This window comes from Abrus precatorius, unplaced genomic scaffold (assembly GCF_003935025.1).
Source record: "Abrus precatorius isolate BTA unplaced genomic scaffold, Abrus_2018 Scaffold9, whole genome shotgun sequence".
In the NCBI taxonomy this organism is placed as follows: Eukaryota; Viridiplantae; Streptophyta; class Magnoliopsida; order Fabales; family Fabaceae; genus Abrus; species Abrus precatorius.
In genome coordinates this window covers 31,441,007-31,459,160 of record NW_020874439.1, presented here as the reverse complement: position 1 = coordinate 31,459,160, position 18,154 = coordinate 31,441,007, and the positions used below count along the sequence as shown (strand labels likewise).

The following is an 18,154-nucleotide window of genomic DNA, read 5'->3' as shown; positions in this document are numbered from 1 at the left end:
CATCTATACTTTTTCTAATACATTCATCCATGTCTCAAATTTGTAAGGTAACCCTAAAGAAATTAAAGAACTTTGAGAAAGAGAGATTAATATGGAAGGTGTTCAATGGGTGGGGAAGGAGAATGGAAGGCGATGAACCGAATTTATAGGAGAAGAGGAACGTGAGAATTGGAATGACGACGTGGAAAAGGCGAAAAGGGTCTTGCTTTTGCACCATATTTGAAAGCAGCAGCTTAATTAGACTGGTAAAATGAACATGCTATGGTTAGTGCCATTGCTTTTGCGGATGAAATTAATGAATAAAATAATGACTTTTTTTAATTCTAATTTCGTTTTTCAAAAAGCTTATCACCAAAAATTAATTTTTTAATCGTTACTACGTATTGTTAAGGTTGTACGCTGCCGACTACGGTGTTTCTTGTCAAAACTTGCAATTACAGGGACCCGAACGGGAAAGTGGTCAAGTGGATTGGATTATAAAATTTTGAAAAGCACTCAGAATATTCTAAATTTCTAACGTCTTTTAGGTCGCATTATGATTGTTATTTATTATGAAATTGATTATTTGAGATCAAATAAATAGTAAATTAATTGATTTTTGAAATTTAGAACAAATTACGATCCAAATTAACAGTTAAAGATCCTATCACACAAAGACCTTCAAACACTGCCTAGAGTGAATTTGTTTTTCTTCTTCCCCTGCCTTAAGGACCTGCTTCGATGTGAAATCGCATGTAGTTATAAAAATAAATTTAATTATAAAATATAGATTAACACATGTATTACAATAAAATTACTGAGTTGATTGTAAATGTTATTTAAACAGGGATTTAAAGTTCTACACCTCAAACTTTAATATTATGAATAAAACTTGGATTTAGCATTGACGATATTGTTCTCAAATTAAAATATGCTGATTGGTGGACTCAATTTTAATTAATTATTACAGTCCAAATTATATCGAAATTAGCGTAAGTTTAATAATGGAAAAATGTGCAGCTGTGAACTTCTCATTCGTAATCCTTCATGTTTCAAATATTTAAATGATCTAGGTACATTTAATAAGGGAAAGGGTACATTAATTAAAATGAACATATTAACATTTTTTAAATGATTTTTGTATAAATAAACTATTAATTATATTTCATAATTCATATATTATTGTTTTTAAATGCAAGCAGAGGGAAAAGAAATCATTTATACCGATACTTTAAAAAAGATTAAAGGGAGTAATACATTAGTTACTTAAGAATATTTCTTATTGACTATAGTTATACAATATGATTTTTATTAATCTTTTTTACTTATTAAATGATAAAATATTTAATATTTTTATGTAATTAAGATATTACATCCATTTATATTTTAATATAAAAATATTTTTATAAGGGACCAGCTGTTATATATATATTGAACTAAAATTATAAATAAATCATAAGTAAATTTTCCAATCTTTTAGAATCAATTTATTTGTCTTTAATTAAATTTATTAATGTTTTAAAAATCCATTTAACTGATTAATCCCACAGGTGAAATTGTGAATTGAGTAAGCGATTAGTTAAAATAACTCTTAAAATAGAACTCCAAAAAACTGGTTAAGAACTTCAAAATAAATCTCCAGTTTTGTTTCCATGTCTCATAAGACAGAGGCTGAGATGCATCAAAGTGAGAAATCTAGTCTTCATTTTGACAAGAAGGAATGAACCAACAACAAAACAATGATAATTTTCGGCAGTTAACCCAATTGCTGCTCTACATTTCACAATGGAATAGTGAAAACTTAAAACAACTCCGTGGTATATTATTGAAGTTATAAAAGAATTTTTTTTAAGATCAAGTATATCTTCCATTATTACGCGTAATAAAGTTCTCTTAGGAATAAAAAGATTTGGAAGGTTTACGAATTATTTTTTATTTGCATAGTATACTATTTTTTTAAATCATGTTATTTAATTATTTATAGCTATTTTGTCTTATTATTTATTATATAATTCAAATATAGTTATGATCACCTATTTAACTAAAGCTAATCTAATAACTCATATATAATATCAATCCAATTTAAAAACAGCATTGATGGTGATCATGAAATAGAGATTTGTCAACATCCCTACCAGAAGGTGGAAAAAATGTTAAAGTTATTTCCTTCGTCGGCAACAACCTTATTTTGTTATTCCTTTATTTCTCTTTAATTACGTATTTCTCAGTTGCTTTCAATTCTTTCCTCTGAAGGATTTCATAGCTCAATATTTCCAAAATTCAAGATTTTGCCTTGTACCATTACCCAAACACAAAGATCTTTTCTTTCGTTAGCCTTTTTATTTTGCAAATTAGAGGAAAATTTTATAAAAATTATAAAATAAGGTAACAGTTGCTCATTCCTTTTTGAGTTTCAAGTGATTAATAAATAATATTCTTTTAAAAACAGCAATTTCAAGTTGAAAATCTCTAACTAAAAACAAAGTATATTCTTTTAAGAGAAGAAAGCTTTAGTCGCTAAGAACAATTGAAAAATCAAGTCTCCAGTTTTGAACCAAGTTCTTTGAAAATCTTCACAACTGTAAGACTATAAGTACAAATTTTTACAACTTGAAAATGTCAATAATGGGTCATTCTAAGTTAATTTAAAGTTAATTGCAAGTTTTGTTGAAAATCAGGGGTTACAATCTTAGTTCTTTATGACTACAATAATTAATTAAGTAAAAGTGGAAGAAAATCTTAGCTATAATCAAATAATTATTTGATCTGATAATTAAATTATGACAGAATATACATAGCATGGGTTTCAATTCTTAACTAGAAGAGGCTAAAAGTAAAGAAATGACTATAGGCCTCTTTGGGTTTTCAAAACATAATGATAGTTAAAGAAGAATATGTATCTATCAAGGTAGAATTTGTCTACTATACTTATATATATTCTCCTAATGACAAGGCTGCTGCCTCCACACGATATCTTTCTCTCACATTCGGTTAAATACTGGAGGAATCTATATATATATAGAGAAGAATTTTTTTACACCAGTATAAATAAATTTAACAGTTAGTAAAATAATAAATTAAAGTAGTAAAATGTTACTTTTTTATTTTAAAGTATATTTTTGAGATATAATATATAAAAGGGTAAAATAAATAATAAAAATGATTAAATAGAATATTACATCTAATAATAATTTATAATATTTAAATAATGACATCAAATCTAAATAAAAAAGATATCACTTATTCTAGCACTAGGTTAGAGTGATTGCCAGCAGAATTTTAAACATATTCTAAATGGAGCCATTCATTATGTAAGCTGCGACTGAAAGCAGTATTGCAATAGAAGAGGAAAAACAAAAATAATGGTGCTGATTGTTAATCAAGATTATTAACTCATAATGATTACTTTTGAACCATTGCACAAAAGTAAACCCACAGGAAAATGTTGGGATAAAAAGGCTATTCCATTCACAACTAATGCAATGACAGCTGACCGTCCTGTCTATTTTTATTTACTAACTTATTTTCTTAAATACAATATCATTTTGCTTTTTTAATGTGTTTTAAAAAATATAATTTTTTATTTAAATTTAAAGTAATTTGTGTTATTAATATATTAAATTTTGTGATTTTAATAAAAATTTATCATATATAAATTTTTATTGTGTACTTTAGATATATAGAAAATAGTTTTCCTATTTTATAAGAATTATATATATATATATATATATATATTTCCTTTTATAAGACTGTTTCAATTAAATTACATAAATTATGAAAAATTATTAAAAAATTATTTATTCAATTTTAAATAATTAATTACAATATTTTAAATTTATCTTTAATTAAAGTCCAATCTTTATTATATTATTTAAAAAAATATATTCAATAGTTAAAGTTAAGAAAATTATTTTTTTTAAAACTATCCTTAAAATCTTGAAGATCCATTTTCATAATTTTTTTCTAATTAATTACTATCTATGCACTAAAGATGTTTTTATAAAATAATATTTAATTTACAAAATAACTTATAAAAAGGCTTATGAAAATGACCACAACAAACTCGTAAAAAAAATCTTATATTTAAAATTATATATAATAATTAATGTTCATTTTTGTACATTTTAATGCTATTTTTACCACTTGTTTTTTTAATGTATAAATGTTGTATTAAAATGAGTAAACTAGATTTTAAATTTTCATGAAAGAAAAACTCACATTTTAAAGTCGTCTGGACTGAATTCTTCACTATAATTTAGAGGAATAGAATCTTGCAATTGCAATATAATAAAGTAAAAAGTTTAATATTTAATTGTATCATGTCTTAATTAAAATATTTTTTTATCATAACTTTCTTTGCTAAAAATAATTATATTTGAGTAAAATAAAACTGATAATTTTTATATTTATGACATATTATATTAAAAAGTATTTTAATAAATTGTATAAAAAATTGACGAGAGAAAGATGAGGCAACAGTACTAAGAACACCTAAAACGAGGAGCATTTGTGTGGAGTCAGAAAGTGCATTGGTTTTTTGTGTATGAAAATGGTTTCTGAAGGCTGAGTGAATGAATGAATGAATGAATGAAGAGGGTTCTGTTCTGACTCTGTCATCTTATGAAGGCTGTTCATCTGTGACCTGTGCTGTGGTCCACACAGAATTCAGACTCGCAGCTCAGCTTCCAATACATGGGAAAAGGCTACTAAACTCTACAGAGAAAGTGTGTACACACCATGTCCATGCACCCCTCCCTTTTCTTTTTCTTTATTCACAGGCATCAAGTTTAAAACACACCCTACCAGTAGATCAACATTTTATACAAATTGTTTGATAAAACTATTATATGTTGTTATTATTTTTTGTGTTTGTCTCTTCTACCATTTTAGAATAGTTAGATAGTCATAATGATGTGTACAGACTAAGAACACAATAAATTAAGGTTAGTTTGCATTAATTTTTTAATGAGTCTTTATTAGAGATAAAAATAAAAATATAAAATAAATATTTTTATATAAATTAATATCAATTTATGATCATTTGTTATTTTAAAAGCCTTTACATATAATTTTACAAAACTATGAGATATATAAGTAAATGTTAATTTTCTTTTTTGTTTATCTTCTCTATAAATGTTTCTTTAAATAATTATTCTAATTGAATCTAACTGAGTTTCTAAACAGCTTTGTGTACACATCAATTAGTTTCGTACACATTTTAACAATGTGTGATTTTTTGTTAATCAAATTATTAAAGTATAAATATATATTGTCTTTATTATTTTGTCAAAATTTTTTACAATTAAATTATTATAAAAATATAATTAAGAATTTCATATTTATAAATTATTAAAAAAATTATTTACACTCTTAATAGATAAAAATACATGATAAATGTTGCAATGAAAATAACTTTTCATTTTATTTATCCTTTTATAGATTTTGTAAGAAAAAGGTGATTTTTTAAATTTTATGATTAAATATTTTTAAAAATAACATGAAATAACATAGTCATTTTATAATTTAAAATTAAAAACCTTTTTAGACTAGACAATCCCATAAAATAATTAAAGAAATATTGCTCTCAATAACTGAAAATTAAAATAATGAATTATTTTTTAAACATTAAGTTTTACATTATTTACTATTTTATCACATATTTATTATATTTATAAGAAATAAATAAAATGATAATTTAAATGAATTTTAAAAATAAAAATATAGAAAGATATTGTCTAACAACTTAAGTGCGTGAATTTTTATGTATTAGTATGTGAAACATAAACAGATATTTATACTTACAACAATATAATTTATATATCATCATTGCATTATTTCACAATTTACACAACAGCGATTGTGCTCTGATATAATTTGTAGGGATAAATTTTCTATTGCATATCTTATGAAAGTGTAAGGGTTGTGTAATTAAGGAAGATAAATAATAAATAAAAAAATGAAATGAATAATATGATAAATATATAAAAGAAACTCAATCCACAAGATATTCCATTTACATAAATGCTGTCACCTCAGGTATGTTTTTATTATCACAAATAAATGGATTTCATCATTTCATTCATTGACAAATGAAGAAATTTAGTAAAAGTAAATTTAATTTCCAGGTAATCATTATTCATTAGGGGTGTCATTGACCATATGTGAGCTGATATGTGAGCTGATTTGTATATATTTTGTGTTGACAATATTTTAGTACAATCTGATTTTTTGGACTTTTTTATTTAAATATTACAAAATTAAAAATAATTTTTTAATTTATTATTTTTATCAAATAATTATTTTTCAAAAAAATGTCAATAATTTTATCAAAATAACTAGTAAAAATATTAAATTTTTATTTTATTAAAAAAAATTATTATAAAAGTGAAATAAGTAAAGTGTAACGTATGTCAGCATCAGTATAGTTTTGTAATATGATTAATAAAATTAAATATTAATTTTATTATACTAGTAAAACTTTTGAACAATAATACGTGTCACAATTTAAGTAAATTTTACTATAAAAATTACACAACTTGCAGGAATCTGACATTTTGCATAATTTTAACCTATTATACAAATTTACTTTAATTAATTTTAATAACATAATCAAATAAAATATAATTTATATTTATATTCAAATAATAATCACATTTAAAATAAAAATTAAATTACTAACATAATACTAAAAATTATTTTTATATACATACAAATTTAAATTGTATCATAATTAAATAAATTTAAATCACTATTATAATTAAAATTTTTATCATTAAATATCAATTATGATTATATTAAAATTAAAAAAATAACTAAAAATTTTTTGTTGATTATTTCAAATTCTTCAAATTACATGCATGCAATTTTATTTATTTTTTATTTAAAAATACATGCAGTAAATTTTTTTCGGACCACAGAATTTTTTTAAAATTTTTTGAAAAGGGTGCAATAAATTATTTATTGTAATTACGTTAGTAATTTAGACTTTTTTTAATAAAGAATTAATAATAATTTATATGTAAATATAAAAAATATTTTCTTTTATTATGTTAATAATTTTTTATAAGAAAATATTTAATTTTTTTTATATTTTTTTATGCATATTATCTAATTATTTCATGTTTTTGATGTTAAAATTTATTTTGATAAAAATAAAAATTTAATATTTTTATTGATCGATTTAGCGAAACTATTATCTGATAGACCTGAGAAAAATAATTTCAAAAAAAATAATAAATTAATTTTTTTTTAGTTTTATGATATTTAAATAAAAAAGCTAATTTTTTGTCAGCTAAGAATTATTCATACGGACACGTGGAAGCACTTTTACATATTTATAATATATTATGTTAACAAATAATTTTGTTAATGAAAATATTAATATATATTATTCGTATGTCAAATATTAGTATAATTCATTACTTATAGATGTGAATCCTTAAAAACCTATACTAACAATTTATGTTAACAAAGTAATGTTTTCTCGGTGAAGAATTGCCTAACAAAAAGCTGCACCAATCTGAAAAATAAAAGCGATTCAACTCCAGAGCTATATTTTTATTTTTCTTGAACTAATTATATTTTAGTTATTTATTTTTTGAAATTAAATATATAATTTAATAATCGATTAAAATTACTAAGATATTTATTATTTAATAATAAATAATACTTTTTAAAAAATAGTACATAATATAAATATTATAATATATTAATAAAAGTCGGACTCTATAACAAGGACATTAATAATTCAGGTTTTTTTAATAGTTTGATTTTATGCATTAATCTCCTTTGGCTTTGCTAGAAAAAATATTAATAATTTTTCTGTTTAATGTATTATTTAGTTGAAAAATAAAGAATTTTAATTAAACTATTAATTTTTTAAATTAATCTGAAAGAAAATATCTGTCAAATCATTCAATTTAAGAGAGGATATTTAAAAATCTTAAGGAAAAGTCACACATTAATTTTTTAAAAGTCAAAATAAATTCCATGAAACCCTTCCTAGCACTGCCTAAATCTCCACACAAGTCAACAAATTACTAATACTTATAAACGCTTTTAAAAAAATCCTTTACTTCTTATTTTCCAGTTATATCATATGATTCCTTCGCAGAGGAGACTTTGTTGTGCATCATGTACCCGAATTCATGGGCATGAAAGCAAGTTTTGGTTATATATTTGCCACCAATACGGCAATACCATGCAATGTTGTTTCATGTTTCCTCTAAAATGTGTTCACAAGATATGTTAGTTAGGGATGACAATAGGTAAAGTACTTGATAGATACTTGTAAAATTTACTCATAATAAATAGGATATTTATCCACTATACGAGTATAGATGTGGGTAAAAACTCACAAATTTTAATGAAGATAGGTGCTGCAAAATTTACTCATAATAGATAGAATATTTATCCACTATACGAGTATAGATGTGGGTAAAAACTCACAAATTTTAATAAAGATAGGTGCGGGTATGAGTATCTAAGTACCCACCCCACCCCATATATATATATATATATATACTTGAGTGATTTCAAATTTAGAAGTTAAGCAACTTTACGTAAGGTAGAATTTAGTTTTTTGGGTGTAATAGTCAAAAAGTTGCAATTATCAGGGACGTCCTCTACCACTAAGTTACAATTTATAAAATTTTTGTATTATTATATTACTTATGTAAAGTTATATATATATATATATATATATATATATATATATATATATGCTTTAGTGATTTCAAATTTAGAGGTTAAGCGTACTCGGACAACTTTATGTAAGGTAGAATTTAGTTTTTTGGGTGTAATAGTCAAAAAGTTGTAATTATCATGGGCGCGCTCTACCACTAAGTTACAATTTATAAAATTTTTGTATTATTATATTACTTATGTAAAGTTATATAAGATTAATATAAAATATATTTAATAATAAAGTAAACCAAAAAATTTATTTTGGTTTATATTTTTAATAGAAAAATTTATTTACTATTTTATATCATTTAATTAGGCTAATACAATTTAATTATTACATAGTTAATATGAGATTGACTTTTTTTAAAAATTTATTTATATATGACACACATAAAATATTTTTTACACAAATATTTTTGTTAATAAAATCATAAAGTGAATAATAAATAATAAATATATTGTAAATATTTTATAAATTTTACAATCACTTACTATTACCGTAAACTTATTATTTATTAATAATATTTAAATTTTATTTTTTATATTTTAATTTAAAATAATATTTTTCTATGCAACATATGTATTATAAACACAACTATAATCTATTGAACGTAAATAATATTATTCTTACTATTTATTCACGTTCAGAGAAGTTTTTGAAAAGATATAAATATAAAAAATTATTGTTAATTTTTATTTGTTAATTTTTTCAGATAAAAAAGTATAATTTTTTTAATATACACGTATATTTCTTTATTATAAAATTTTGTTATAACTATTTATCTTTTATTCAAATTTTTTCTTTTAAAATTTATATACATTATAAATATTTAATTCATTAAAATAATTTTTCAAAAATTTGTATTTTTGATAAAATACTTTTGTATAGTATATGAGTTAAAAATACTAGTATTAATATATATATATATATATTATATTATTTTAATTAAATCTATTATTTTTCTTATAATTTCAAATTCAAAAATTAAAAAAAAAATTATGTATCAACTTTCTGTTGTTAGTATTAAACTTCTCAACTCTAACTTCATTCTCATTCTCAATATCTGTTTCATTAAAACTTAACAACTATGAATGAAACGTTATTCATTAGAGTTTGTTGTCAATGCCGTTATAAGAAGTCATTAAGCGATGCCACAGAAGGATAACCATTGTACAAATTTATTTTATTGTCGCTTTTACATTGCCAATTGATCAAATCTCACACAAGATAGGGTTATTATTGACAAATAACTTGTGTGTTTAGTTTCACTTATTATTTCTAAAAATTTTAGTTTAGAAAATTATTATATTAAGATACATTTAATATTTATGATCTTTAAATATTTGTTTTTTATTTATGTTTGTACCTTATTTGACAACTACATATTGAATTTTTGTATTATTATGCTACTTATGTGAAGTTATATAAACATATTTTTCTTTATAAATATTTTTTTTTCTTAAATAAGCGCGAGTAATGGTTACAAGATGGGTATGCGGGTACCCAGAGGATACGGGTACGGGAATTAATGTTTATACCCACGCGAGTATAGGTCTGGACACAAATATTTTTTTAAAACTCAGATATAGGGAGGAGTACTATAGTACCCTACTTATACCATACCTAGTGTCATTCCTAATGCTAGTAAACAAGTTTTTCCCAATATATTTTTTTATGAATAAATATTAATATAAATTGTCACTTTTGAACATAAAATTATATATTATATTTTTTTTTTAATTATGGGACAAAGTTCATATTAGAATTTCTAAATCTTATCGGTATCTATTTAGTAAACCCATATAAAATTCATCTAAGAATAAACAATATATTAAAAACTTAGTGAAAAATTTTATTATTTTTTTAAAAATCCAATGAATGTTCTTAGAACACTAGTAGAAAAATTAAAAATATTAAATTTTTAAAAACTCATAATAACTTTTAACGTGATCTTTAATAATTTTGTTATTTTTTAAAATCTTAATCTAGCACTATTCATCATGTTTGACAAATAATTGAAATAAAAATAGGATAACTTTTATAGCAGACAAACATATAAATGCCAACGACAGAATCATCTGATTCAACTGCACTGGTTACAGGCCATAATAGCCAAAGTCTAATTAACCTGCTATTTTGAGGAATGGAATTTGTCTGTGTCTATCATACTGAATAAGAAGTGTCTGAAACATTTAATGGAATATCACAATAAAGTTTTATAAAATAATTTTTTTATTAAAAATTAAATATTATTATAGATAATATTTTTAGACATACATTCAAAATTTCATTTATAAATGATTTTATAATACTGCAATATATATATAAAAAAAAGTAATTGCAACTTTATTTATCAAAACTTTAATTACGTTTAAAATTGAGATAGACGTATAAAAGTGACATATCTGAATGAATCGTCTAAAGCATTCCCCAGGGGCAACTATATTGTCTTGGAAACCTTCATTCAGCATACATACGAAAAAGTTTTAGGAGAGGGAGACGAATTAATATTCCTCTATTCATTGAATTCTATTTTGATTTAGGCATTCAATCCCTACTAAATATAAAGGTAATTATTTAATTTAATTTTTATAACATTTACTTAAAGAAACGTGTTAATAATTTATATAAAGTAAATTTTTTTATTAAAAATAATAAATTATTACAAATTTTAATGTGGGTAAAAATATTATTTCTTTTAGTCTGGACTACAAGGATTTTCCACTTGAAATAATTTTGTTTGAATTAGGTAAAACTCAAATTTTTTTTGAAGTATTTAACATAATTATATTTAATGAAACTCAAATTTAAAACTACAAGTTAAGTAAAAACAATCTCATAATAATAAATCCACGAGTTTAGTAGTGTATTAAAAATATTATTAAATATTTTAATTTTTAATAAAAATATTATTTTGGATTTTTTATAAATCCTCTCCCAGTGGCTCAAGTTTTTGAATAATTCATTATTTGACAATGAGTGTGTATTTAATAGGCACAGGGCCATGTTTGAAAAACCAAAGTTTTGTGGTATCCCCCATTCAAGCCCTCTTTTGCGCTTCCATGTGTTACTTCTTCGGCAATTGAAGTTCATTGCACTATTACTTTTCCCTTAGTCAGAGTCAATCTCCCTTTTTCTTCATCTGAATCTTGAATTATATGTACGAATCTTTCTTCCTCATCTTCTTGTCCTATAAAAGACCATAGCATCTTGGCTATGTAGCATGTTCTAGCTATGGCTAGCTAGTGCAAAATTTATTGAAAGGGTATGCTTGAATTTCATGCAGTGCCATTATTGTTGACACTATATTGGTTGGTGTGCAACGCCATTGATCTAAGACGAGGAGGGTAGGATCTGACAATTGAACGTGTCATTTGTTGTCCAAAAATTATCTCATGTGTACCATATCTTGCACCATCCTCTGCACATTTTCAAACCACTTGTATTCTATAAGCGATATGGGCTATTAGGCATGGATGTGATTGCCTTCTTGTTTGCTAGTATTTCAATTGGCAATCTATGGTACTTAAATATAACATTAATAATCAATTAATGAAGTCATGGGGTGAGGAGGGCAAAATATAATGAACCGAAATCATTGGGTTGGGTGACTCAACTTTGATAGGATATAGTGGTTTTGTTAGTTGATATTTGCATTCCTTTAAGTGGGAGGACATGATCAAAAGAATATGTTGGGATTTAGATACATCTTTGTTTCTCACTTTCTCTTTTGGGTTAGTTACTTACATGACTATAACAGTGTCTTTAGGGTTTAGTGCATGTGAAAAGTTTAAATTTTATATTTATATATAATATAATATAAAAACATATATCTTTCATTTGAATCATTCTAAATTCTTCTATTTTTTATTTTTACTAATTCTTTTAATCACCATGCATACAAATAAAATATTTTATATTTTTAAGACGATAAATATATGTATTGTTTTTATCTATTGTTACTTTATAAAATAGTAGAAAGTTATTAAGAAGATGAAATATAAAAATATAACAAAGCTCTCTTTTATTTCATTTGTAAAATAACAAGCTCAAATAATCACAAAAGAAGTAACTGTTAGTTTGAAGAGGGTAAGAGAGTGTATATTTTGGACAACAAGGAAACATAAATCTAAAACTCTCAAGAGATCGAAGGGGGGCATTCACAAATTCACACGTGAAGTTTACAAAATAATGTTACAGGAAAAAGTCAAGTATAACTCCAGCTTTTATGGTGTTGTTTTTTATAGAGAGGACTTAATTTATGTTAAATAAGTATTAGAATTCACATGATATGAGAATTCATCGGAAATATATAAGTAAAACGTCTTTTGATAAGTCAAGAGTCTGAAGGGAGCATTCACAAATTCACAGTTAAAGCTTACAAAATAATGTTTGTAAAAATGCAATTCCAATTTTCTGGGGTGTTTTTATAAAAGAGATTCAATGTATGATAATTAAAATTCATTAGAAATTTAAATCACTTTGTTTTTAAGTTACACTGGACAACAAGATTATAATTAAGAATGTCAAACGCATAATGACAAAGCAATATTCCAATAACCAAACATTCATTCAATTCCATGAGGAGATTTTTCTTCTTTATTTTGGTCAAATGCTTGGAATACAGATGGAAGACAATGGGTGATCCCTATAGTTACCTACTTCTTTTGCCTGAAGAACGTCGTTGTTCAATGGTACACCCTACACACTTTGTCGGGATAAATTACACTTTATGTGGAGGTTGTTGTTATGATTACAGCAAACGATAAAAAGATAATATGTGAATATAAAAAATAAATATAAAATTATATATTGAAATAAAAAATCATGATGATAAATGAAAGAACAGTGTGTTCACTTTTGAAAGTTTGAAGTAATCTTATTCCATTCGATCAAGATTGTCTGATGTAAAAGATATCTGTAATTCAGAAAAAAAATAAAATAAAAATAAAGATGTAATATTTTAAATGTATTAAATACTTGAAAGATAAATTTATTATTTATAGTGACTTTACCTAGTCAAAATGACCTTACTAAAATAAGATTGACTCTTGTAGAAGATATATATTTTTTTTAAAGAAAGATGTAATTTTAAAATTAAAAATATTTAAAATTATAATATATAATTATAGTTAATTTGCAACATAAGCTTTCTATTTAAAAAGCATTTGTTGTACTTGAAATAAAAATTATAGCTTACAAATAATTACAACTTTTTTTTTTCAAAAACCAGAAACATGTTGATAAGTTTAAAAAACTATAATATATAGATCAACAATTTAAAGCTTAATCAATAATATTTTCTAAAAACATTTCAACAACTTCCTCAAGGATATTTTAAAAGAAAATGCATCATTATCCATAATTGCTAGTGTAAAAATAAGTTGTACAAGACTAAAAAATTTTCATTCCAAAATGAATGGACTTGAACATTGCCATTAAGATTTTAGGATATGTTTTGAACTACTCATTGAATCATTTGATTATCCTCTTTATGCCTTCTGGTAGATTTAGACTAATACATATATAACGTGTGGTCGCATGAGAAAAGCATAGTGTATCATACAGGTATAAGGTCTTCATTTGGTTTCTGGTAAATGCATTATCTTAATGAATTTTACAAGCTTTTGCTTGCTGCTACTGATTCTATTTTTCCGTTCACAATCATGCTTCTCAACAGTCCACAGTATCAAAGACAATTCCTAGGCATAGCATTTCATAAACAAAACTATTTTCAATGAATGTCTCAGACAACCTTTCTCAATGCATGAAGGAGAAAAGCTTCATGGCAAAGCAGGAGCATTTCCATAGACAATATACTTATGGTGACTCCTTCTCTGGTGATCTCAGTAATCAGGACCTTGTTTTGATTCATAAGCATAACTAGCATTTCTCAAGAACTTACAACCTGACCAACAATTACTGTAATATCATCAAGCTTTCCACCTGATTCAATAGAAAAAGTGAAGTCAGCCACATGCAATGAGAAAAGACAAGTTTTAGAATTTGTGCCACACCTGTAAGCGTCATTCCAAGAATCTTCTTCCATAAGGGGGCATCAAAACCCTGGAAGTTTTTTAAGGAAACAAGATATAACAAATGGTTATTGCAAATTTTTGGCCTTTCTAAGTGCCCGTCTGATCTATGCAAAATAACTTTCTTAATTGTGTTTTCTGCATTTTTGGTGTTTCGTGTGAAAAATAAAATCTTTAGGGTAGCTGTCAACAGAATCTTGTCCTGGTTAATTATTGCTGCAACTACTTTCAAGAAAGAGAATGCGATTTCCCTAATGAGTTGTTTTCCAAGTAGAATCAAACAAATAGAAAATTATAAAAGAATGCAGCAATTCTATGCACAACATATTTCTTTGTAAAGCAAAAGAAGTCTAATTATAATCTTCTTTCCTTACCCTAGACCTGGCCTCCAATGAATAGGGAGAATCAAATTTTGAATCGATTGCATGACTGCTTGCCAAGTTAGCTAATGCCTTTGCTAGCAAGTACAACAGAATGAATTTTGAATTAGTGAAATTCATATGGTAATCAAAATTCCTCAAACTGATTAATCAAGAAGACAATACCGGCTTCAGCAACATCTTTGTATCTAACAATTGTGGGAATAATTTCATGATCGAAAACATTATCAAAAAGCCCATCAGATCCCATCACAATTGTGTCTCCTTCTATCAACTCCACATTGCATACCTGTTTTCCTGCGGTGGTTAGTAAAAGAAAATATAACAGAAGAATACATTTATCGCAACTGGAAAATGAGACTATTCCCTTTGGAAAGTAGTGTATTATGTTTTGACTTAATCAAGGTAATACATATACTGATTTTGTTAACGTTAGTCTTAGAACTGATTTTAAGCATCCAAAAGTTGTAATACATAGCTATTTTCCCAATAAAATCATACTACTTTTGGTTATTTAAAATCAGCCATAGGGGATTTTCTTACATATATTTCCCTTCAACAAAAACCAACCGTGATTTTTAAAATGATACTTAAAGCACAAATCCAGAAGAGATTTTAGAGAGAATTAATACATCAATATGGAGAAAAATAGAAGTGGTTCTGTGCCCTCAAAAACCAATAGTCTAACTAACATGTGAGCAAAAAGCAAAGTATATAACAATACAAATATAGTACTGTAGCACCAGATTATTCTAGGAGGTATCTATATTCTTTCTTTAGTTATTTGTCTTCATTTGAGCAATAAGATTATGTGATTGCTTTGTCTGCTTCTTCCCCCTCCCCACTCTCTCTCCTCATCCAGTTATCTTGTTATGAATTTTATATTTTTGAACGAGGAAATTAGCAATTTTCCATTTATTCCAGACAATATTATTTACTTTCCATTTATTCCACAAGGGACCACAATGTCTTTCTATGGAATCATCAATCTTCGTATTAGTTTTTATTTGTGGGGCTTGATTATTTTGGATGTGGGTGGTGGTTATGATGTCTTCAATAAAAAAAGAGTGGCGAGTTTTGGAACAGAAAGAAGCATAGGTGTGACGTTGACTGATAACACTTTGACATGTGACAACATGATTTTAAGAAAATAGAAATTCTGCTTAGTTTGAAGAGTCAAGATAGATAGTGGAGTGGAAGGGGAATAGAAAGTTAAACAATAGTAGCAATGATTGTTAAATGGTACCGTTGCATCAAGGTATGTTTGCCCAACCCTCTCAGAGCTTAGTTGGAATGGACAGTCAAAGTAATGTTCTTGTGGAGAAGTGGAAAAAATTACATGACCTGGTAAAAAAGATCAAATTGCATTAGATATATATTGAGCAAATTGCATTACATCGTTTAGAAAAGATCAGGATCAGATGAAATGTAGCACAAGATATTACCATTACGAATGACTCTTAATCCACAATCCCCGACATTGGCAATCTTCAGAGTCCCATTCTTCTCCAGCATAGCAACAATGCTTCAAAGACAAGACACACAAATGATGTGATTTGCAATAGAATCATCAAACAAGCAGGTCAACGTTTGACCGTATTTCTTCAAACCAGCAATCCAAATAAAAGAAGACAAACTTACACAGTAGCTGAGCCTGTAGAGGAAGTAGCAGCATGTGCTTTTCTTATAAGAATCTGAGGATCATAGTTCACCTGCTAAATCCAACAATATTCAATTTGTTTGTTAGCAAACAGCATTACATGCATAGAAGCATTCTTGTTGATTTGCTGCTCAAAATGAAAAGAAAACAATTCTAACTTATCAAAACATCCCTCATCTGAAAATTTTAAGGGTATGCTACCTCCTCATCTTCTACATAATTTGAAGCATTATCCATCAATTCACGTGGAAACAAGGAAGGATCCACGTCCTCTTCAGCCCAACTGAAAAACCGAAAATCGTGTTTAGACAATGAGTATTACTCACTAGTGCCCTAAGGCATTCTTTAAAGAATCCAAAGTGAGAAATTTTTATTGAAAATTACGTCAGAATTGTATCAGAAATCATTAGGCAAGTGCATTAATAGCGTTTTCTATTAAAAACCTTTCTACTTCTAGTTCTTTAACTAATGGCCTAAGAGCAGTGGAGAAACCGACCACCCGTTAGCATTTGCCTTAGACGTTCTAACAAAAGTCATAGGTTATGCCATGTTATTGAAGACAATATCTCAATATGATGCAACTGCAACACACAGCACCTTTCAAATTAATTTCTAATTATCAAAATTAATTATTTTTTTTTGGGGTGTTGTTTTTTATTTGCTGAATGATTAAAGTAATCCACAAGGAAAGAACCAGATACTGAAACGTTACCATACCCAGAGACACCATCAGCAACAGCAATAACTCCCCCATTATAGTCGCTCAGAAAGAAAGCATCTTCCCCACCTCTGTCAACCTTTAGAAACACCAGAACTCAGGAAACAGGACATGTATTGTGTCTACAATGATGCTACTACTCATACAGAACAAAGGATGAGACTGGGTGCTACCTTGTTTGGATGTGGAATGAGGCAAGTCCCAACACATAATGATACCTCCGACCTACAACCCCAGCAACAGAAATCAAACCAAAACACATGTTTAAGAATGTTCTAGCTCAAAAAAGTGGGTAAACTAGGAAAATGAAGAGTAGCTCACCGAATTACAGGGTTAAGTTCTGAAGAAGAAGAGAGTGCCACCCTCTTCCTCCTCCTAGCGGTTTCATCAATAACAGATATGGAATGAATGAGTGGTTGAGACTGAGAATGAGAAATCACTGCAACCCTCAACATGGGAATTGCCATTGTTTCCCGCTTCAACTTCAACACCCTCTCTCCTTCACACACTGCCACCAAAATCGACGTTTATCATCATTCTCATTTATTCATATTAAGAAACATAAAACTATCTTCAAGTTTTCGCTAACAAAGCACTAGTGGTCTAGTGGTAGAATAGTACCCTGCCACGGTACAGACCCGGGTTCGATTCCCGGCTGGTGCAAAGTTTAATTTTTGAAAAAATGTTTTCTTTTGT

The 18,154-nt window shown here is 26.1% G+C and overlaps 1 protein-coding gene and 1 non-coding gene across 4 annotated transcripts; one reads left to right on the top strand and one right to left on the bottom strand.

Moving 5' to 3' along the window:
* Nucleotides 1-14,127: 14,127 nt before the first annotated feature.
* On the bottom strand, nucleotides 14,128-17,955 carry LOC113849615 (probable protein phosphatase 2C 26). 3 transcript variants are annotated; one of them, XM_027479636.1, is made up of 11 exons: nucleotides 17,780-17,955; nucleotides 17,632-17,683; nucleotides 17,458-17,537; nucleotides 16,942-17,023; nucleotides 16,722-16,792; nucleotides 16,526-16,605; nucleotides 16,327-16,424; nucleotides 15,246-15,369; nucleotides 15,075-15,157; nucleotides 14,683-14,731; nucleotides 14,128-14,611 (listed from the first exon to the last, which is right to left on the bottom strand). In XM_027479636.1, the coding sequence occupies exons 1-11, from the start codon at nucleotides 17,923-17,925 to the stop codon at nucleotides 14,559-14,561; spliced, it is 918 nt and encodes a 305-aa protein (XP_027335437.1). In that variant the 5' UTR covers nucleotides 17,926-17,955; the 3' UTR covers nucleotides 14,128-14,558. The 3 variants fall into 3 exon arrangements, 2 of the variants coding, with proteins under 2 accessions (XP_027335437.1, XP_027335438.1); XM_027479637.1 differs by having other exon boundaries at nucleotides 14,477-14,611; nucleotides 16,722-16,733; nucleotides 16,946-17,023; nucleotides 17,780-17,946; XR_003502118.1 differs by having other exon boundaries at nucleotides 14,592-14,611; nucleotides 15,075-15,152; nucleotides 17,780-17,946.
* Nucleotides 17,956-18,050: 95 nt separating this feature from the next.
* Nucleotides 18,051-18,121, top strand: TRNAG-GCC. The gene has a single exon. It is a non-coding gene; the product is annotated as a tRNA-Gly (tRNA).
* Nucleotides 18,122-18,154: the final 33 nt, after the last annotated feature.